This window comes from Ochotona curzoniae, unplaced genomic scaffold (assembly GCF_017591425.1).
Source record: "Ochotona curzoniae isolate NIBS_2020 unplaced genomic scaffold, NIBS_Ocur_1.0 contig_2692, whole genome shotgun sequence".
Lineage (NCBI taxonomy): Eukaryota > Metazoa > Chordata > Mammalia > Lagomorpha > Ochotonidae > Ochotona > Ochotona curzoniae.
Window position 1 is genome coordinate 10,884,952 of NW_024465556.1, and position 22,653 is coordinate 10,907,604.

The 22,653-nt window shown below is 44.4% G+C and overlaps 2 protein-coding genes across 4 annotated transcripts in view; one reads left to right on the top strand and one right to left on the bottom strand.

The window, feature by feature from the left end:
• The first annotated feature begins 430 nt into the window (after positions 1-430).
• Positions 431-22,653, top strand: part of NRBF2 (nuclear receptor binding factor 2) — a 28,213-nt gene continuing 5,990 nt past the window's right edge. Inside the window, exons 1-4 of one of the 3 annotated variants that reach the window (XR_005883388.1) lie at positions 456-564; positions 8,615-8,699; positions 10,353-10,393; positions 11,384-12,231. Coding sequence is in view for 2 of the 3 variants with exons in the window: in XM_040975827.1 (XP_040831761.1) it covers positions 535-564; positions 8,615-8,699; positions 10,353-10,393; positions 11,384-12,079 (852 nt within the window). In the remaining variant the exon portion in view is untranslated. Of the gene's footprint in view, positions 565-8,614; positions 8,700-10,352; positions 10,394-11,383; positions 12,991-22,653 lie in introns of those variants that run through there. The other 2 variants (XM_040975827.1, XM_040975828.1) reach the window with 2 other exon arrangements.
• The window catches only part of JMJD1C (jumonji domain containing 1C), a 173,104-nt gene continuing 170,887 nt past the window's right edge, over positions 20,437-22,653 (bottom strand). Inside the window, exons 26-27 of the mRNA XM_040976042.1 lie at positions 21,675-21,806; positions 20,437-21,361 (exon numbers count right to left, since the gene is read on the bottom strand). Coding sequence (XP_040831976.1) covers positions 21,272-21,361; positions 21,675-21,806 — 222 coding nt within the window. The 3' untranslated portion in view covers positions 20,437-21,271. The remainder of the gene's footprint in view (positions 21,362-21,674; positions 21,807-22,653) is intronic.

Below are 22,653 nucleotides of genomic sequence, written 5' to 3' on the forward strand. Positions count from 1 at the left end.
ACCGGATGTTTGCTTTAGTCGTTTTGGAGCAACTTGAGGATGCAATCATGCACGATTCAACAGCTATGGGTGTCTACTGTCGACTGCATGGCTTCATGACATTGTCTACATCTGCTTTTTTGAGGTCCATGGACAAAAGTGCGAGAAGGGGAGGACAAGGAAGGTGCGGCTTAGCACAACATACCTTACAGAAGTCTAATGACAGAAGTCAACCACAGAACACAGCTCTGCAAGCCACCATCAAGAAAACCGCACCCCCCACGTGACGTCGCCTCTCGCGAGAGGAGGTCCTGACGCCGCGGCTCCGCCCGAGGGCCCACCTGGAAGCCGCCGTCGTGCGTGTGACGTCAGAGCGTCGTGCGTGCCGCGGCGGCGCCGGAGGAGGAAGTGGTGTGTCTGTCGCTCGCAGTGCTCCCACCGCCGGGGGAGCGGGGCCGCCGTCTGCGCCGCGGCGTCGCCCTCCCTGTCCGCCTCCCTCCATGAGCCCCGGCGCCTCTGCTCGCCTGCCCCAGGCCGCCGCTGACCCCGGGGTCTATGGAAGTAATGGAAGGACCCCTGAATCTGGTGAGTGGCCCCCGGACGGTGGCCTTTGCCACCGGGGTCCGGTCCGGTCCCGGGAATGCCAGGTTGACTTTTGGGGCCAGGAGGCGAGTGTGGCACGGGTGGTCCCGGAGGTTGGGGGGAGCGGCAGGCAGGCAGGCCGGTAGGCCGTGACCCCACTCGGGGTCCCCAGGACGCTGTCCTCGTCGGGGGAGGTTCTGCGGCTCCGTCCTCTGTCTGCCTCGGGGTCCCGGGCTGCTAGGTCTTGCCAGTAACCGAGGTTACCATCTCCTGTCCGAGCCTGGAGCAGTGCCTCCCAAATGCCACGTAGCCACCTTCCTGCAGCCTGGAAGGACACCGAGGCTGGCCAGGCAGAAATGGTGTGCAGCGCTGGTTGCAACTTCAAGCTGGGGGCGGAGGGTGCCTCTCCACTTGGGAGAATTGGAGTAAGAATTGCTCTCCCTAACTTTTCTCACAATCAGACGCGTACAGGGAACCCCGGTCAAAGTAGAGACAGTCCAGTTTTTGGTCAGTTTTATCACCGGGTTTCTTGAAAACACCAAAATATTTGTGGTTCTAGGCTTTCCTGCTGGTTGGCTGTTGTGCTACTATAGCCTTAGGGATTTTGGGTGTTGCAATTAAAACACACAAACACCCTTAAGAAACACACGTTCTTTCCGATCAGCCAACTTTTGGTTTTCTGGAGAGGTTGCTTTAGATACAGAAGTCAGATTGGTTAAGGTTGCAGACAGGGAAAACGGGTCAAGCCACAGCTTTACATTGCTTCAGTGGTGATGCGATTGGAAGAAGGTTTTGGACGATTCGTTTCTCACACTGGAACCCAGCCCTGCTGCGGAAGGTGTTTGCTCTCTAACAGGAGCGGTGGAGCCTGGTGGTGTAAGATGGTAGCCAACAGACTCTAGGACATCCGTGTCCCATAGAGAGTGCCTGGCTGGGTTCCAGTCTCAACGTTTCTTCCAGACTTGAGCTCTTCTTGCAGCCTAGTAGGTAGCAGGTGATAACATGAATGTTTGAGTGCCTGCTTGCCCCTGGGGATACCCTCCAGGCTCCGGTCTGGGCTGTCCTGGGTGAGGAAGAGTGAACCGCCTAATGGAAGATCTGCTTCCCTTTCCCTCCCTTTTCCCCTCCCTCCTTTCCTTTCTCTCTCCCTCCTTCCCTCCCATCTCTTCCTATCTCCCCTCCCCCCCTCCTTTTCTTCCCCTTTCCCTCCGCCTTTCAAATGAGGAGGCACAGAACTTTGAGGATTTGGATTCTAGTTTTGCCACTTCCCACCCCTGTGAATTCTCAGTTTCAGGTCTGTTGTGAGGGTTGAGGAATAAATAGATGTACAAAGTGCTTAGAATCGGATCTGAAAGAGATAGCTATTACAACAAGGCTCCGTTCCTCATCCTCAGACTAGTGGAATGCGGAGCGGGTGAGCTGTGTGAGCCTGCAGTGTAGGACCTGAAGCTCAGAGTGGCTTGTGCGGGGCTAGCCTCTCCGACGCCCGCTTCTTGCTTCCTTCGGCTCTGCCCCCGTTGTTGGCTATCCTTAAGAATCAGACTACATTTGTTCCTTTTTGAAAAACAGAAATGTCTTGCATTTTTGTCATTTGTGGAGGGACATGCAGTTTGCAATGAAATATAATAGTGACTCAATACTGAAATTTCATGAAAATTTGATTAGCAGTAGCCAACTGTTTATAGAGAGCTTTGGCGCTCCACTGTCCTGTGGGGTGACCAGTGGGTCAGTTTCGGGGAGCGTCCACTCTGGCTGCAGGCTCAGTCACTCTCGCCAGCTGCCCCCAAGCCTGTGGTGTCTCAGGAGGAGATGGAAACTGGGTGCCGGTTGGACATGCAACCCAGCCATGAAATGTACCTGGGTAAATTAAAAAATTTGAATACTGGCATATTCTTGTACGCCAGTGGACACCTAAGCTAATACCTTGTTGAGTCAACGTGGGTTTTGCAATGGCATCCCATCGCAGTCTGTGGTATGAGGCCTACAGCATGTAGAGTGTAATCATGTGTCATCACCACTTCCTTGAGTTTGTTTTGTTAGCTTTTTCCTTCAGGTCAATTTTTAATGTGGAAAGATTACACCGTAAGGTATTTCTTTCTGTTTGTTTCATTTGGTTGTTATGCCTATTGCTAACACATATGAAAACGTTAGTGAGGTAATCTTTAGTTCTTTGGTTGGTTTGCTTTGAGTTTGAGAAGATCTGGTGCCAGATCTTTATGTGGGACTATTGGTCCTGCTTTGCTTACCTACCCCAAAGAGCAGGGGGCCATGGGACTGTCTGACTGTGATTATTGCCTCTGCGTTGGTTCCTTACAGAGCACTGGGAATGTATTTACTGAGTCAGTGAGTTCCCTCCAGAGTGGTCAGTTCTCAGATAACTTGGCGCAAGAATGGCCACGCGTACATCTCAATACTTTGTAACTGCCTCACTAAACTTACACTAGCATTGACAATAAAATGTTTTTATTTATTTATTTATTTACTTTATTGGAAAGTCAGATTTATAGACAAGGAGAGGGAGATAAAGATCTCCCATCTGCTGATTCACTTCCAAGTGGAGGTAATGGCCAGGAACCAGGAGCTCTTCCGGATCTGCCACGTGTGCAGGGTCCCAAGGCTTTCAGCCATCCTCCACTGCTTTCCCACGCCACAGGCAGGGAGCTGGATGGGACGTGGAGTAGCTAGGACATGAAACAGTGCCCCTATGGGATCCTGGTGCATGCAAGATGAACACTTTAGCCACTAGGCTATCACTGTTGACCCGGCAGTAAAATCTTTAAAATTAGGTTATTTCAACTTCTTCCTTGTTGCGCTGAGAAACCGCTAGAGAAATTCATTGTCTGTGACAAGCAAGACTAACTGAATGGAAAGCCTCAGGAAGGGTGATGGAGCACTGAAATACACCGAGCAGTTAGGAAGGGGAGTCTGCTGCTTGGCTCCCAGCTGAAGACTACTGTAGGGTCAGCTGTGGGTTAGAGTTCCTTCTGTCTTCCTTCCGGTTCTTCGTATGGTGTAGTGTTCCTCTTCATTTTTACATACAGCTTTTTCCAAGAAAATGAAGTAAAGAAACCAGAAATTATCAAAGGTGATACTTTTTCTTTGAGAAATAAGATAATATTAAATTTATTTTTATTTTCAAGTTTTAGCTTAGTTTCACCTTGTTTAAGAGACAAATCTCCCATCTACTGGGTCATCCCCCAAATGCATACAGTGGCTAGGGGCAGGGCCAGGCTGAAGCAGATGGCGAGAATGGTCCTGGGCTCTCTGCTGGGTCTCAGACTGCCTTAGTAGATGGCTAGAACTGGAATGGAGGAGTTGGAATTTGAACCAGACAGCCTGATATGGAATGCTGGTGACACCATCTTAAGTGCTTTCTGCCGGCTGCTTAGCTGCTACAAGCTTTTAAATAACCTGGTTATAGTAATTAGGATTTTTGTTGATGACAGATGATGGGATCCCATTTGAAGTTATTTTAAGCCACGGAGCATAATTTAATGGGCTGTTAAGAAAGACGCAGGAAGGGTGGAGCACAATGTAGGTGAGTTCAGAATCCATGAATCCTGGTCAGCTGTCATTAGGACCCTCGTTGGGGGACTTCTCAGTCTGACTGCCTCCCTCCTGGCTGGTCCCTGAATGTTACCATGGCGATAAACATTTGAAACTTTTTTAAAGGTTTTTTTTGAAAGGCACATTTACAAAGAGCGAGTGAGTTTAATCTTTCAGCTATTGGTTCATTCCCTAAATAGCTGCAACAGCTGAAGTTGAGCTGATCAGGAGTCAGCAGCTTCTTCCAGGTCTCCCACATGTGTGCGAGGACCCAAGGACTGTGCCACCCTCTACTGCCTTCCCAGGTCATAAATAGGGAGCTGTCTGGATGGGAAGTGGAGCAGCTGGGACGTGAACTAGCACCCAAATGGGATGCTGCTGCTAGCAGGTAGAAACCATGCCATCTCTGAAAGTCTTGATATATTGTCTGACCCTAAATTTGACAAATCTGGGGGAAGGAAATCTTTAGGTGGCCAGAGGACAAAATAATATAAGAGTAATGCTACTCCCACAAGAACTATATAGAAGCATTTACTAGAGGAAGTGCAGCTTACACAGAGAGAGGTGGTTTAATGACTGCTATTCTACCAAGAACACTATTTAATGACAGATTAGTATTAATATGTGAACTCTTTAAAGATTGTCTTAAAATAAGAATTACTACTAAGCTTCCTACACCAGCTCCAATTTTTAAAAAAGACGATTTAGTCTGGCACACATTGCCAGCTTCTTGATAGCATGTACTTCCAACACTTGTGTTTTCTTTCATAATGTGGAGTAAAAAGGTATTGTATGGTTCACTGTGATTTTTTTTAAAGATTTATTTATTTTTTTTGCGAAGTCAGATGTACAGAGAGAGGAGGAGAGAGAGAAAAAGATCTGTCTGCTGGTTCACTCCACAAGTGGCCGCAAAGGTCGGAGCTGAGCCGATCTGAAGCCAGGAGCCAGGAGCTTCTTCCGGGTCTCCCACTTGGGTGCAGGGTCCTAAGACCTTGGGCTATCTTCTACTGCTGTCCCAGCCATAAGCAGGGAGCTGGAAGGTAAGTGGAGCAGCTGGGATATGAACCAGCTCCCATATGGGATCCTGGTGCTTGCAAAGGGAGGATTTAGCCACCAGGCTGTCATATTAGGACCCAGAATATATTTTTTGCATATTTCAAAGCTACGTGATTAAAATTCATCTGTTCTTGGGCCCAGTGCAAAGGCCCAATTGGCTAATTCTCCCCTTGCAAGCTCCAGGATCCCAGATGAGCACCAGTTTGTGTTCCATGCTGCTCTACTTCCCATCCAGCTCCCTGCGTGTGGCCTGGGAAAACAGTAGAGGGTGACTCAAAGCCTTGGAACCCTGCAGCTGCATGGAAGATCCGGAAGAAGCTCCTGGCTCCTGGCTTTGGATCAGCTCAGCTCTGGCTGTTGTGGCCACTTGGGGAGTGAACCAGTGGACTGAAAATCTTTGTTCTCTGCTTCTTTTGCAGCCCTACTTTTCCAATAAAAATTTAAAAAGTTTCTGTTTTAAATTACCCATTAAGTCTCCGGTCATTTGTTAAAACCCATTATTCTCAGAAATTATACTGTTTAATTAGTGTTTGAAGAGTAGAAAGTCTATGAAAGAATGACCCTACTTTTAAAGAGTGTTGCTTATTTATTCCTTACAAAAATGGAAATGCATTCATGGAAGTACCTTTTTTCTGCTTTTGTCTTCACTTCTGTTTTATATTCTGTGCTTACCCAGACGTCATTTCAGTTGCAAAATGATTCTCCAAAGGTTTTTTTTTTTTTTAATGAAACCTAAGTAGCACATTTCTTAAATCTAATTTTTAAGTTATCTTTTTTATGAGCAGCTAATCGGTGCCTCCCATTTGCTGGTTCACTCCTAAGTGCCCAGGTCAGTCCCGGTGTCCCCTGGGATTGGCGGGCAACCTCATCTGTGAACCGTCACCTGCTGCCTCCCCAGCAGGAAGCCGGGGTTGGAAGCCGAACCCTGAGTTGATCCCAGCCACTCTGAAGATGTCTGTTTTTTCATTATTTGGAAAATAGATGTTTCATGCATGGGTTTGCTCCTCAGATGCCTGTAACGGTCTGGACTAGGTCAGGTCAAATCCGACAGGTAAGAACTCAATCCGTATTACATGGGAGAGTCAAGAAGTCGCCTGCTTGGGCCGCGGTCACCTGCTGCTTTCCAGTAGTAGTAGTGGGACGCTGGAATAGGAAGCAGAGCCAGGTCTTGAATCAGGCATCCCACTGTGGGACGGAGCTGTCCCAAGTACTCGGCTGCTCTGCCAGATACCTCTATGGGACAATTTTTGAAGAGCATTTATAATGTAAGTCATTTTACATTTAACTGAAGAAACATTCATTTTTTAAAAATGTGATATTAAAAAGAAGCCAACCTAAATATTTAGGGAGATAGAGCATTACACATTTTACCTGTATCATAATTATGTGCCCCATAATTGTATCCCTTAATTATGTACAATTTTTGTTCATTGTTTTTAAGTTACCTTAACCATGTAGAGTTTGAAAATTTCTCAGTTTGAATGGCAGGCATGGTGTGACAGTGCGAGATCGTCCACCCAATGGTCTTCTGTGCCCTCTCCCTGTCTAATGGCCACAGCATCCAGGTCTTAGCCAGACCAAAGGCAGCAGCCAGGAGTTCATCCAGCAGGAGCGCAAATACCTGGGCTGGCTTCAGCTGTCTTCCCAGGGGCTTTGGCAGGGAGCTGGGCGAGGAGCAAAGCAGCCAGGACCAGAACCTGCTGTTTGGATATGGGATACAAGTGTCCAAGGCGGCAGCTTAACCCACTGCTACAAGGTTGTCTCTTACAGTAGTGTTACATTCACATTGTTGTGCAGCACGGTGTGAAAACATTTCATCTTAGAACATGGGAAATATGTACGCCCTGTTGCCCCTCCCCTCATTCAGTGTAACAGATGTTGCTGTTCTGCTTCACTGTTTCTGTGTGACTTCAAGTGAAGTCACACAATATGTTTTTGTCTTTTACTTTCACTCAGTATGTTGTCATGAAGTACTGCCCTATGTATCAGTCTTTCTTCCACAGGGGAGTAGATGATGAGCTATCGTGTGTACATACTACAGTTTATTAATTTTTATTGGAAAGTCTGATTTTACAGAGTGAAGAGACAAAAAGATCTTTCATCCCGGGTTCACCTCCCCAAGTTGCCACAATGGCCTGGAGTTGAGCCAATCTGAAGCCAGGAGCCAGGAGCCTCTTCTGGGTCTCCCATGTGGGTGCAGGGTCCCAAGGCTCTATCTGTTAATGAACATTGGGGTTTCTAACTTTTGACTATTGTAAATGCTTTTATGGATATGGGTGTATAATGCTTCTCACTTTTTGAAAAGCTGTGCTAAATTGTATTTGCATGTTTTAGTGAAGAAAATGTTCCACTAATTACAAGATTTTAGCTGATTGTTTCTGCTTTTTTTTTTTTAAGATTTATTTATTTTTATTGCAAAGTCAGATATACAGAGAGGAGGAGAAACAGGGAGGAAGATCTTCCATCCAATGATTCACTCCTCAAGTGACTGCCATGGCTGGTGCTGTGCCATTCTGGAACCAGGAGCCAGAAACTTCCTCTGGGTCTCCCAGTGGGTGCAGGGTCCCAAGGCTTTGGGCCGTCCTCGACTGCTTTCCCAGGTCACAGCAGGTAGCTGGATGGGAAGCAGAGCTGCCGGGGTTAGAACCGGTGCCCATATGAGATCCCGGTGCATTCAAGGCGATGGCTTTAGCCACTAGGCCACCGTGCCGGGCCCTGTGTCTGCTTTCTTAATGTAAATACATGTTATGAAGTTTGTATGACTGTTCGCTTCCATATGTGAGATAGGAAAATGCATTCCCGAATTTGTGTGCCTGTTTACGTTAAAGCTCTCTTCACAGAAGTTGTGGTGAGTCAGTGGGTTAGTGTGCTCGGGACACCTGCATCCCTCACCTGACAGGGATCCTGTCCCGCCCCCATTCTGTATCATTTTCTGCACAGTGGGGCACTGGGAGGAAGTGTCTGGCTCCTCTAACTTGAGTCTGGCCAGTCCCCAGCTGCTGCTGTGGGTGTTTAGGAGTGAATCAGCCGATGGAGGATCTGCATCTGTTTCTCCATCCTTTCTGCCTTTTAAGGTAAAACAAACAAAACAAACAAAACTAAACAAAACCTGGAAGTATCAGCTTCTTGGAATTCAGTTTTTTTTTTTTTAAGTCCTTTTGAAATGATTAATGTATGACGCAGATATGAGATGACCAGTGACTTCTTAGCTGTTCATTACCAAATAGCTCTAATGTTGAAAGGGAAGGATTGACCGGGGAGAAACTTGTGGTCTGTGGTAAAGAGAAGTTGGCAGTCCTTTCAAATTCCAGGGTGGTAGACTGTATTCAAGTTATTGAAATAGCTCTAAAGTTTGATACGTGGTATTAAACAGCATTTGGGATCATATTAGTAAGGTGTCTTATTCTCATGTTTTATAAGTTTGAGGAATTGAGCAGTGTTTGTCTTCCAGGCTCATCAGCAGAGCAGGCGAGCGGACCGTTTATTAGCTGCAGGGAAATATGAAGAGGCAATTTCTTGTCATAAAAAGGCTGCTGGTGAGTATTTCTTTCTTCCTTTTTTAAGTGTTTGTTTATTTTTGTTAGAAGGCAGATCCACAGAGAGAAGGTGAGACTGGAGATCTGTCTGCTGGCTTTCTGCACAAGTGGCTGTGATGGCCGGAGCTGAGCTGAGCTGAAGCCAGGAGCCTCCTCTGGGTCTCGCACGTGGTCACTGGGTCCCAAGGTTTTGGGCCATCCTCAACTGCTTTCCCAGATCACGGGCAAGGAGCTAGAAAGGAAGCAGAGAAACCAGGATATGAACTGGCATGCAAGGCCACAACTAGGCACCACACTGAGCCTTGTTTCTTTATATTTTTAAAATTATTTGTTTCAAATCTAGAGTTACAGAAAGAGAGGACGGGGACAGGCGGGGGAGAAAGGGATCTTCATGTGCTGGTTCACTCCCCAGATGGCAGCAATGGCAGCAGTGGCTTAGGTGGGCAGCCAGAGCTAGGAGCTTTTTTTTGAGTATCTTACCTGGGTGGCAGGGGCCAAAACACTTGGACCATCCTCCAGTTCTTTTCCCAGGCCATTAGCAGGGAGCTGGAGTGGAAGTGGAGCAGCTGGGATGGGAACCAGCACCCAGATGGGAAGCTGGCATTAAAGGCCCTAGCTTTACCTTATAAACAGCTGCGCCACAGTGCTGGCCCCGTCATTAGTGTTTTAAGCTCGGAGCAAACATTTGGTCTAGTGATTAAGATGCTGCCTGTGTCTCCTGTCAGAGTACCTGGGTCAGATTCCTGGCTCTGGCTCCTGTCCCGGGTGCTTACTAATGCGGATCCCGGGGGATAAAGGTGATGGCTCATTAAGCTGGGGTCCTGGCATCATGTGGGTTTCAAGCTTTCACCTTTGGCCCCATCCCAGCCCCAACTGCTATGGGCATTTGGAGAGTTTATCACAGTATTAGAGATGTGTCTTTCAAATCAATTAACCTTGCTTTTAAAAATATGGAATATAAAACTGAAGAACAATTTATTTTCCCTAGCATCTCTTAATGTTTTTATTTAGAATGAAAGTTATAGTGGTAATGATATGTGTTGCCCTGCATGTACAAGGTTGACCTGGTTGATGTGCCAGAATATTGATATTGATTGTTTGCAGGACAGTGTTGTGGGTTTCCCAGCAACTCCTAACTCAGTCTTTTTTTTTTTTTTTTTTTTAATGTATTTGAAAGGCACAGAAAAATGTTATCTCCAATCTGCTGGCTTATTCCCCAGTTGCCTATAACAGCTGGGGCTGGGTGGGCGAGGACAAAGTCAGGAGCCAAAATTTTGGCTTCCTTGAGTGGGCAGGAGGGACTCAACTATTTGAGCCATTATCTGTTGCCCCGTATGTACCAAGAAAATGGATTTGAGAGCAGAGCTAGGACTCATCCCATGCACCCTGCTGGGGGACACAGGCGTCCCAGACACCATCTTAACTCCAACACTGAGTGTCCACTCCTCTCCCACAACTCGTCTTTCCAAATCCTAAAGATGGTATATGCGTCGTGCTGGTGAATGATGTCTGCCAAAGCCATTCTTGTCATCTTCATTTGTGTCCGAGTTGCTTATAGGACCAGTATTCTCTGTTGTGTGAGGAGTATCAAAACTCTCCCTTGGGCTATTTATGAAAATGACAACACTCATTTCTGTCCTTTTCTTTAACCAGCATACCTTTCTGAAGCCATGAAGCTGACACAGTCTGAGCAGGTGAGACATTGTTTTGCTCTTATGAAAACTCTGTAGCCAAAATTAAAATGGGCCAGAGAAAAGGGGAGACTGAGACCAAGTAAACTACAGACCTGGCAGGCAGAAGCTTCTGTGCCCTTCGCGCGGCTCCTTACAGATCTCAGACGGCCACACTATTGTTTGGAGACCTGTGGGGGTCGTTCCTGATCACTAGCTCCTGATTGATGATTTGCTCAAGTATCTCATGAGCCTGGCCAAGAGGAAAGAGTGTGGGGTGCTCTTTGCCTGGGCAGTGTGGAGGGAACTTAGATGAGATGACCTCTCCCGGTTTGTTTGTTTGTTTTTAGTTCTCATTCAGTTCTGGTACTTTTAAATTTGTTCTGTTGACAACTTGAAATTGTCTTCTGTTATTTGGGAAGGCTCTGCCAAGGGTTAAAAAATACATTCATCTAAAAATTGCTTCCTGTTTACGACACGGCCCAGTTACCTGAGGCTTAATCACAGTGTTTGTCTCATTGGAATGGAAGGGATTGTTTCCGCGAAGGGTGTCAGGGCCAGAGAAAGACTGCTAACCCAAGGGAAGCTAACAGGCGAGTTGTACCCTGTGTGTGCCCATCAGTGGTATAGAACCTGCTCACAATAGGTAGCCATGTAGTGCAGGCATACACTGAGCCATCTCTGCTTAAGAAGACTTTGTTTTTAGCTGGCTGTTGAGTTAGTAACGTTTGTAGAGGGGAAATTTCTAATTTGGAGCTGAGTGCAAATGGCCCTGCAGAGCAGTAAGACATCCAGAACCAGTCTGACTCTGTGTTATGGAGAACAGCACTTCCGGCTTCCTCAGTGAGTGGTGCTTTGTTTATGAATGAAGACATTAGCTTATCTAGAAAGACTGACCTAGTTACTCTGACAATATTTTGCGGTTATAGGATTTTGGAGTAGTGTCCGTTGGACGTTACCTTTAAGGAGACCTGAGATGCTAAATGCTGCACGCTACTTTCCTTCCCGCGACAGGCTCAGTTGTCACTGGAATTGCAAAGGGACAGCCACATGAAGCAGCTCCTCCTCATCCAGGAGCGCTGGAAGAGGGCCAGGCGCGAGGAGCGGCTGCGCACCCAGCAGGACCTGGGCAAGGACACGGTGTCACACAGAGCCTCCGCCGAGGACGCCGAGGGCCAGAGTCCCCCTCGGGCTCCCAAGTGCAGCCCCGCGGCCGAGAGGCGCCTGCCCCCCATCCCGGGTGTCTTTGACAGGGACCCGGACACGCTGCTGTTTCTACTTCAGCAGAGGAGTGAGCCAGCAGAGCCGTGCATTGGAAGCAAAGCCCCAAAGGATGATAAAACAATCATCGAGGAGCAGGCAACCAAAATTGCTGATTTGATGAGGCACGTGGAATTCCTTGTGGCTGAGAACGAAAGATTAAGGAAAGAAAACAAACAGCTGAAGGCTGAGAAGGCCAGACTTCTGAAAGGGCCAGTAGAGAAAGAGCTGGATGTAGATGCCGACTTCGTGGAGAAGTCAGAGCTGTGGAGCTTGCCGCCACAGCCCGAGGCGGCCACGGCCTCGTCCACCTGGCAGAAGTTGGCAGCGAATCCTGGGAAGGCCAAGGACATCCCCATCCCCAACCTGCCACCCTTGGATTTTCCGTCTCCGGAACTGCCGCTTATGGAGCTCTCTGAGGATATTCTGAAAGGACTTATGAATAATTAAAATGGAGAGACCATAGCAGTCAGAAAAGGAAGTAATATAGAAATAAAATTAATCTAGAACAAAAAAGGGAAAACCACACAGAAGGATAATCCCGGAAATGCGTCATCATCTGGCGTCCTGTGGGAGAAGGCACTGCCAGGATGTGGGAAGTGGTCCCTGGGAAACGTGGCTTGTCTGACTCAGCGATGCAAGCCAATGATTTCCACTTGACAGATGCTAAACTCCTTGGAGGTTCATGGTCTCCTGATAAAAACCAAATGGCTACCTGGAAAATTTTTTTGAAGCAACAGTTATTTTTCTTATCTTCAGGGTTAAAATATATAGAAATGTTATGTGTAATTAATCTATAATGCCATAAATGATAATGCAAAAACTTAATATGGTGGCCTGAGGGCTACTTTATATTTGAAATATGCTTTCCATCATGCATTGACTGAGTGCATCTGATCTGCACATCTGGTTGGTGTGTGTAAGGTGTGTGACACCCTTCTAGGTGAAAGCAAATGTGCCACACTTTGCATTACTCAGAACACGGTGAGAACCTCAAGACTATCAGGAGAAATATTTAAATTTCCATTTTATGAAGAAAGGAACCAAATTATTAGCCTTTATTTTTAAATTACCAGTTTACATAATCAGGGTGCATTTTAAGTTCTAACTTTATTATATAATGCATCATTTGAAAATAGCAAGGACATATCCTGTTTTTAATGATGCATGAGTGAAGTAATGCTAGTTGGCAGAATATGATTGTTAAGAAATCAATAAAGCAATTGTGTTTCATACCTTTGTTGAATGTGGTTGATAGTTTAAAAGAAGGGCACTGAGTAGATTTCCTCTGTATTGTGCAGTTTGAATGAATGGGAACATGGGGTCAGATGGTTACCTTGGAAGGTAACGGATCTTTTCCATTTTTCCTATCAGTAGGGTGAATGAGCAAGTGGCAGTTTAGAGGTGTCCTAACCCGCCCCCCCCCCCGTCTTTTTTCAAATGTGAAATATCTTGAAAACTTTTTTAAAGATTTATTTATTTTTATTAGAAAGATTGACAGAGAGGGAGAGACAGAGAGGAGGATCTTCCACCTGCTGGTTCACTCCCCAAGTGAACTGGCAAAGGCCAGAGTTGGGCTGATCCGAAGCCAGAGCCAGGAGCCTCTTCCGGGTCTTCCATGCAGATGCAGGGTCCCAAGGCTTTGGGCCATCCTCCATTGCTTTCCTAGGCCACAAGCAGGGAGCTGGATGGGAAGTGGAGCACGCAGGATATAAGCCAATGCCCTTGTGGGATCCAGGTGCATGCAAGGTGAGGACTTGAGCCAATAGGCTACTGTACCGGGCTTGCTTTCAAAGCTTTTTGCACTAAAAGCAACTTAATTCCATTTCCTTGAACTTTGTGAAGTCCCTTGTGTACTGCCTCCTTGGCAGGGTAGGGTTGGCATTCACATTCGCTGATGGAACTAGAGAAGAAATGGGTAACCATGAGCAACTTGCTCTTTAAACTGCCAAGATTTCAGTCCTCTTAAAGGCTGATTTGTCCATCTCAGTTATAAGTTGATATCCCAAACTCTGAGGACATTATGCTTATATAACCTTCCTCATAAAACTTGAGATTTAAGCCCATGCCAAAAATAAGCTTTGCTTAGCTTACTTTGTCAAGTGTGCCATGAACCTCCTCCTCGTCCGCCCCTTCTTGCTGATGCCTTCCGTTAGCGTTAGCAGTCTGCTGGCTATTTCCTAAGAGCCTCTCTGCGTTGTCACCAACAGATGTATGTAAATTTGGACTGACTTTAGTTGTCTGTTGCTCTCGAAGCTCAGAACAGTGCTCTTGATTAATCTGGTTCTGAAGTTTTGTGTTGCAGTCGGCTTAGAGTTTACATGCAACACTCCAGCTAGATGTACAGAGTAGGTATCCAAAGCAAACCAACAGCACAACCATTCCAAAACACCCCACTTTGACAGCTCGCTCCTGGAAGAGCTGGCCTGTGACACCCATCCGCCACGCGGTGGTCAGCTGTTCTGCATCTTTTCTAGTGATGACATGAAGTGCTCTAATAGGGACTGAGGAGTAACTTCTCAGTACTGCTTTCCGCAGAGGTGGGAAGCTCAGCAGGCTGCTGTCGTTCCTCAGCAGTGGCCTCCTGTGGGATCCTGCTAGGCATTAAAAAGCCCAGAAAGCCCGATCTGAGTTCTCATTTTCAGCTTCTCACATTAAAAAAAACATGTTTCTGACTCAACATGGTGGCTTAGCAGATAAAGTCCTTGCTTTTATCCGGCGCCTGGAACCCATATGGGCACCAGTTCTAATCCCGGCAGCTCCACTTCTCATTCAGCTCCCTGCTTGTGGTCTGGGAAAGCAGTCGAGGACAGGCCAAAGCCTTGGTACCCTGTAACTGCATGGGAGACCTGGAGGAAGTTTCTGGCTCCTGGCTCCAGATTGGCGCAGTTCTGGCTGTTAGAGTCACTTGGGGAGTGAATCATTGGACAGAAGATCTTCCTCTCTGTATATCCGTCTTTGCAATAAAAATAAATGTTTAAAAAAAAGAAAAAAATTGTTCTTTCAGGAAGCAGGTGGCATCAAGGCTGGCTGTGTTGCTATGGTAACCACAAATACTCAGTTCCTTTAAAACTGTTGACATCTTTAATGTTTCTTTGAGGTATTAACAAAATGAAAATTTTCATCCCAAGGTAAGTTAATTTGAAGCGTCAAATACATTATGTTTAGCATGTCCTTTTAAAATATTTGATTTCACAACTTTGAAGGTCTTTAAATCCTATCAGTGTATGCATGAAGTCCAGCAAGCCCTGAAAACTGTGAAGCTGCGAGTAGGAGCAGAGCCAAGACCAGAGAGGTCTGACTAGTGGTAGAATGAGCTGCGTGCTGAGCCATGGTAAGGCCAAATGATCTGGTCTTCTTGCCTAACCATGAGGCCTGGTCATCCTGACTTCTTTCAGGTACAGTAAACCCTGCACCTCCACTACTCTTGACTCCCCAGTGAGGAGTTGGATGATGGTAGTGCAAGGTAGACTATATTACCTAATTTGGTAGTTGTCCTTTGTTCTTGGCACTAAAGTTTCCTGGGAAACAGGAATGCCTCTTGTTCTCATGTGGCAACTATTGTTGGATCTCTGGATAGTGACTGGTTACCAGAGACCAAGACTTAAGCTTCGAACTTTTATTATTTTTTTTTTGTTTGTTTGTTTTTTAAAGATTTATTTTATTTTTATTGGAAAGGTGGATATACAGAGAGGAGAGACAGAGAGGAAGATCTTCCGTCCGATGATTCACTCCCCAAGTGAGCGCAACGGCCGATGCTATGCCGATCCGAAGCCAGGAGCCTCTTCCGGGTCTCCCACACGGGTGCAGGGTCCCAAAGCTTTGGGCCATCCTCTCCTGCTTTCCCAGGCCACAAGCAGGGAGCTGGATGGGAAGAGGGGCCGCCAGGATTAGAACCGACGCCCTTATGGGATCCCGGGCGTGCAAGGCGAGGACCTTAACCACTGCGCCACTGCGCCACTGCGCCAGGCCCAAGCTTGGAACTTTTAAACCAGCTCACCAGCCTTTGTGGGAGAAAAGAGGGACAAGATGAGCCATTGATTCTGCTCATGTGATGGAAGTCTCAAAAAAATCCCTGAACTCTTAGGGTTTGCTGAGCATAAGGAGGGTAGAGTGTACTGGGGATAAGTCCTGTCAAACTAAATTGCAGAGCCACCTGGAAAGTGCAAGAGCCAGGACTGGGAATGGGCCAAGTAAGGAAACTAGGGACTTCCCTGATGTGCTGCAATTCCCACTGGCAAGCACAGGAACCAGGGCTGGGTGGGCCCACTAGGGGGACATTGGGGGTGAGTTCCTGCTGGTGTGTGTGGTGGGCAGAGTTGAGCTGAGTCGTGGCAGCAATTGGTTTGCATGAGACACATGGCTGGAGATAAAGCCCAGTAATTCCAACTAGCAGTATGTGCAGGCTGATGTAGGTGATGGACTGAGCTGGATCCCATACTGGTAAGCACACACAAGTCAGGTCTGGAATCACCCCAGTAGAACCACTGGACTCAGAATTCCAACCATCCGGAGAGTCACATCATCTGTGGACTGACTGGAGAGCATGGGTCAGAACTGGGCCTCCTCAGTGGCTAAGACAGAGCAGTGGACAGCATGCCCTGATGCCCATGGAGAATATGGCAGCCCATTGGGGCCTTCAGGGGACGTCTGGCACCATAACAGAGGAAGGAGGGCAGAAAGAATTTGGTCAGCTACCCCAGCCAAACGTTGACCGCAGATACTGGGTGACTGGAGACTAAGATGGACTCTCAGCTGACAGACCTTGAAACATTCTGTCATCCTTGGTTCGGCGAGATCGACAGCATTTCAGAACTACTGAAACCACTTAAGCAGAACCCTCAGAACATGCTCTGTGTCGGGGATCCTGGGTTGATATTGGGTAGTTGTTTCGATCCATCCCAGGGAACTGAGGCATTTGGGAGGCTGAGTGCGGTTTCTCCCCTGATCTCCCCCCTTCCTCCAGATATAGGAAGAAGAAAATTTGGAAGCAATGATCTCAACCACTTTCCCCTGATACTTGATCCTTCCCACCCTGATCTACTATGTAAACATCATCAAAAATAAAGTTTTAAAAAAATTAAACTTAAAAAATGAGTAAGCACTTAATAAAGAGAATGTGGATACTCTTAGATGCATCTTTCCCACAACTTAAGTCATTTTATAAATGTAGTAAATTTTTTTTGCGTAAGCAAGTGAACTAACAAAAAGAGGGCAAAAAGAGGGCAGTCATGGGAATCTTTGATTCACAAGTGCTTGGTCAGAACACAGGTCACGCTTGGAACTTTAATGAAATGGAAGCAGCCTTGAATATTGAGCCCTTAACCTGTGATGTCAGTGCTAGCTGTAGCCACACGTAGACTGAATGGGGCTCAATTGTAGGACCACCTGGTTGGTGTCCGTCTGAGGATATCTCTGAGGAATGGAGACTTCCTGGCGAAAGCTGAGTCTCTTAGGTTTAGCAGTAAAAATCTTCATGTTCATTTTTGTTTTAAATAAAAAACAATCAGGAAACTGTTAAGATTTACTGGAAAGTTTCATAGAGAGCAGAGACAGATCTGTCCGCTGATTCACTCCCCAAGTGGCTACAATGGCCGATGTTGAGCCGATCTGAAGCCAGGAGCTTCTTCCGGGTCTCCCATGCGGGTACAGGGCCCCAAGGCTTTGGGATGTCAACTGCTTTCCCAGGACAAAAGCAGGGAGCTGGAAGGGAAGCAGAGTTGCTGGGACAGGAACTGGTAGTCATATGGGATCCCAGCACGTGTAAGGCGAGGGTTTTAACCACTGGGCCACCGTGCCCTTAGATGTCCATATCGTATTAACCCTTTTCATTTGCTATCAGTTGTGACTAAATTCTTTGACAACAGGTGAATACATTATGAGGCAATTAGGACCCTGTGTAATCTATTTGAACAGCCAATATGTAAAATGTAGTAAGTATTTCTTGAATCACTCTAGACAAGGTGGTCATCAATTTAAGATAAAAAAGATATTTACCAAGATACTTTGTCACAATCCCAGCAGCCTAATTGGTCATGTATTCAAGGAGTATGTGGCCTTAAGATTCTTTGTAAACTTGTTAGCAGCAATTTCTACCCAATATTGCCATCTAGTGGACAGCAAGAAACTTGTTCTGGGGGGGGCTTGGCTCAGAAGGGTTAATTTGTTCTCCTATACACTTCAAGAAGTCTATGCCAGTGGCTGCAGGGGATTGGAATGGAAATGTCCTTAAATAGACTACCCCACCAGGTTATTGCAGACAGGGCCTATAGTTTTGTGTGCTTGTTTTCGGAGCTGGACTGTTCTGCCTTGGTACCTGAATTTAGTTTCCTGAAGGCTGCTCTTCAGTGTGCAAGTATGACCTCTACCTACCTGCAGGTTAGGTTAAAAAGTTACCATGAACATCTGAGGAGAGTGGTGTGCTGGAGAAGTCAGCAGGTAGAGCAGCAAGCAGGCCTCTTGTCCCGCTACAGAGAACTGGATACTTGCTTGGGACCTGGGAAGGGGATGTGATGGGGCTGCACACCGTGAAAACAAAATCCCTTAGTTGGTCACTAGTAATTACAGCAAAAGCAGTATATAGCCATGCATAGGCAGAAATATTTCCGTTCAAATTACTGTAATCTATATAGACACCATTAAATAAGTACCTAGTTAATGAACACTTGTACTTCTGCCACTAAAACTATGAAATAGCTGGTATGGAAGAAGTAACAGAGATGAAAGGATTGGGAAATGGTATTCTAAGACTGGCATGGACAAGATGCAAGCAGTTAGAATAACTCAGTAAACTGGATCAGAATTGAGTCATGGTAACCATGCAAGAACTCAGGGAGGCCCAAGTAAATTGTACTTTAGTTTCCTAAAAGTGAGGGGGTCAGGGTTAAGTTCTGGTCTTGAATTAAAAACAAAAATGAAAACACCAGGCCCTCATAGTTAGCAAGAACCCAGTCTGTACCTGTTTCTTTACTGTGTTCACAGTTAGAAACAAAGAGAGGGTGAGGACTAAGGTGGTGTTAGGCTAAAGCGTGAGGAAATCAATCACGGATACAAACAGATTACCTTGAAAACCAGCATAGACAGGAAAACAGAGGCTCCAAGGCATATTAGTCCAAGGGTGACCAATGATAAACTGCTAGCCCTTTGCTCCATCCAAGTCAATCCCCTAAAGAAAATTCTTGCTACTAATGAGTTAAGGCCTGTGGTCTCCATGCCACCAGTGTTTTTCTGGCTGTATGTGTTTTTCCCTATGGATGAGGAAACAGCTACAGAGGGACAAGCCAGGCTATTTGAAACAGATGTTAACATAGCCACAAAACCTTTAGTTTCAGTGACAATGCTAAATAAAGCTCTATGGAGACAGATGTTAAATTGGGCAATAGAAGCATCTTTTATTCTGATAACTTTGACAAACCTATCACTTTGGGAATGTTAGTATTCTACAAGTACTTGTTTTGATTTTTAAAGTTGACTAAATACAATGCTTGAAGTATTGATCGGATTTTTGAAATGTAGACTTATTTACTGGAACACAGGCAACAGAGTGAACAGGCTCATAATTCAAAGTGGAGGGCAAGACTTGGTCAGTTTTCCTGCTTTGTTGAAATGCAGCTTTGCTTAATCACTGCTTTGTGATAATACAAAACTAACAAACATATTCATTAAATTTTTATGAAGACATGGCAATGTTAATAGAAAGGTATATCGGTGGGGGTGAGGAAATCCCAGAACCTATGGAACTGTACCATAAAATTCTAAATAAAAATAAAAACAGGTAAATTAATTTTTACACAATATATAAAGAGAGAAATATATGCAAACAGAAAATGCATAGAAAAGATCTGGGAAGTAAACCTGTAATGGAGGTCATTTTTGAGGGGTAAATCAGTGGGACTCTTCATTTACACCTTTTTATAACGTGATAAATTTGGGGAAAATAGGATGAAAGTTTTTTAGACTGATATAAACTGTTGTATTTATGGGGTACCATGTGATATTTCAATACAAGTCCACATTATGTAGTGTTCCAGTCAGGGTAAACATTGGGTTCACATCAGTTGCTGGCTGCCTTACATCAGTCAGTCCTTCTCTACTGAGTTAGGTTCAGGCATGGAGTAATCCCTGGCTCACAAGAGCACTACAGAAAAGACGTTAACCACTGGGGTCGTAAGAACAGTGACAAATGATGGCTCCAATCAGTGACACCCACTGAACAGACAACAAATTCTTCACATCCTAGGATGTTTCTGAAATATGAAACCAATGGCTTAAGAAAGCTTTGATTTGAGTAATTTTTGTGGCAGTGAGTTAAGCTGTAACAATCTTCTGAATATGCAAATTTGCTTTTTATTACAAATTTGTTTATTATAGGCCACCAAACAGCCTATTAAACCACACAGAAAAAATTGGTCCAAAATAGCCACTTAATTATTTGAAAATCCTCAGCCCAATTTTCCTCCTCAAAATAATCACCATCTAATGTTAACCCTTGCTTATGGTGTGCAGAGTGAGTGTGAAATGTCACTGCTGGGTGGAAGGTGGCATAGCATCCTACACATAGCTAAAAAAGATTAAGCACAATATGGTGATCAGTATAGTTTGTGGAAGAACCAACCTGCAAGTGTCAGTGGAGGGCATACAAGTTGCCAAAGTCTGGCATTAAAACCAACTCACAAATAAATTTGCCCTGGTCATGCAGTGACTAAGAGAACTTCTGGTCTGAGCCTGGCTTCAGGCTTGGAGTCTTCTCTACAAGGAGTATGCATGTGTAAAAGAGGGACAACTGGAGAGCAAGCCAATTTTTGATAAAAGTCTTTTTAATGGAAAATGTAAAACCCCTTTCAACTTTAATGTACAAAGCCATATGTAACACTTGCACTTTAACAAAAGCAAGCCAATGTTTTAAAAAAATACATCATTAAATGTATATATGTATATATTTACATAGCATATTAAGTTTAATATTTAGCTTTAAAAGTTCACATAAATTTTACCAAAATGAGACAATTTTAAATAAATTACACCTTCTGAAAATGTTTAATTGTACAGTCAATAGCTTCAACAAAATATTGAAGAGTCTGTATTTAGTATCTACGTTATACACTTTTTATCTTACAAATTTTACAGTTATTTGGCAGTAATTTTCTGATTACAACATGACTGCTGTGCGATTCAGCAATTTCCCAAATGCAGGCAATAGCTGGTGTTTGTGTCCTATTCTCACAGTAACTGTCTCAATGTAGTGAAAAATATTGGTTATTTTAGTAAACTGTACAAGGTCACATTTACACTTGATCAACAATATAGCATAGAATTTAGTATTTTTTTTTTTTTTACCAAAAATAAATACATCATTTTAAATCTGGCATTTTCACAAACATCATATACACTATAATACAGAAACAGCTATGTAGGGCTGTTTCCCGTCCCCCCCCCAATTTATCTTGTTTTATAACTAACATTCAATCACAGTAGCTGTGACATAATGCTATACTGCTGCGGTGTCAGTAACAAGTAATTACTACAAAGAGAATTTCTTGGCACTGATGGTTTTATGAAGCTTAAGTCAGTGTGCATACATCCTCTCATTCAAGAATAAGTAATACCAGTTCAACAGTCTAAAACCATCAAACTGGACAAGACTTAATTTTCTTCCATATCCTCCACTTCATCTTCATGTATTTTCAAAGCTCTCACCATTTCTTTGACTGCATGATACAAGATATTTTTAACCTGAAAAAGATGTTAACACAGCCAATTACATGAGATATATCAACATTAATAAATGGTAACTACCAGATTAAAAAAAATTTTTAAATGGGGACCAAAGGGAAACCAAAGGAAAATATCAATGTTTTCAGTGGTAATAAATGCAAAGTTAAAATGCCACTGAAATTAACATAATCAAATACATGTTGTTATGCAGTTTTGGTTGTTATCCTAATGTGAAACTAGACGATGACCATGTAAGCTGTTAGGTATACATCGTATGTTTGAATATGAGAGACCAGCATAATGGGGTCTGGCAGGAACACCCGTATCTTACCTGTAGCTTATCATCATAATTGATTTCTTCTTTCAAAAGCCTCAGCTCTTGTGTTAAATGAAATGACTGTACCAGATGTTCTGGAGACACAAAGTCTTCAGTTACCTGAATACAGCTGTGAAAATTCTGTACCTGTCCCCAAAAGAGAAACCATGAAATAACAAACTTTAGGAGGGAGTAAAGAAAAGCCAACTTAGCTAAAACCATTAATTACAGGGACATTTATGTTGGATCATTTTTCTCCAAAATAATAAATGAATTATAAAATAGAAGATCAAAGAGTAAAGTGAGCATAAATATTCTTAAATGACAAAAAGAACTTTTCCAGGAATTCTGTGGAAATGTTGAAATCAGATCCTAAATTCAAGATGGATTTTTCTGTTGTTTCTTTAAGAAGCCAAGAACTGCAAAGAATCTATTAGGGCACTTAATCGGAGTAGGTTTGTTGTTGCTCCTCAGGCAGTCAAAAAGTCACTTCACTGTTAATTGTTATGTTAGAGAGTGAAAAAAGGAAATGAAATTTAATAGTTTTTTTTTTTTACGAACTAGGGATGAAAATCAGTTTCAGACAGACCCACTCACCACAAATAAGTTTTAGAATTACCCTAGAATTTTGGTAGCCAGGCTTTGCCTCTGCTTAGCGTTCAAGTTAGACGAGATTGGCTGTGTTCAGAGTGTTAGACAGGATTTAAGTAATGTGAACCTTTTTCTTAGGTAATTTTCTTTCAAATTGGCTAAGTAAACCTCTCACCCCTTCACTTGTGAAAATTACTATTCCTTTCTAGGTTATGGTCACTTAAATCTGTGTCCTAGTGGTCAGCCACGAACCTAACATTATTCTTCAAAACAACACAAAGTGACTTTTTTCATTAAGTAGTTTTTTAATTGCTGTGAGTTCTGGATTCTTAAATTCTGGAACGAATATATATATATATATATGACTTAAATGACTCTTAAGTGACTTTTATTACAAGATGCC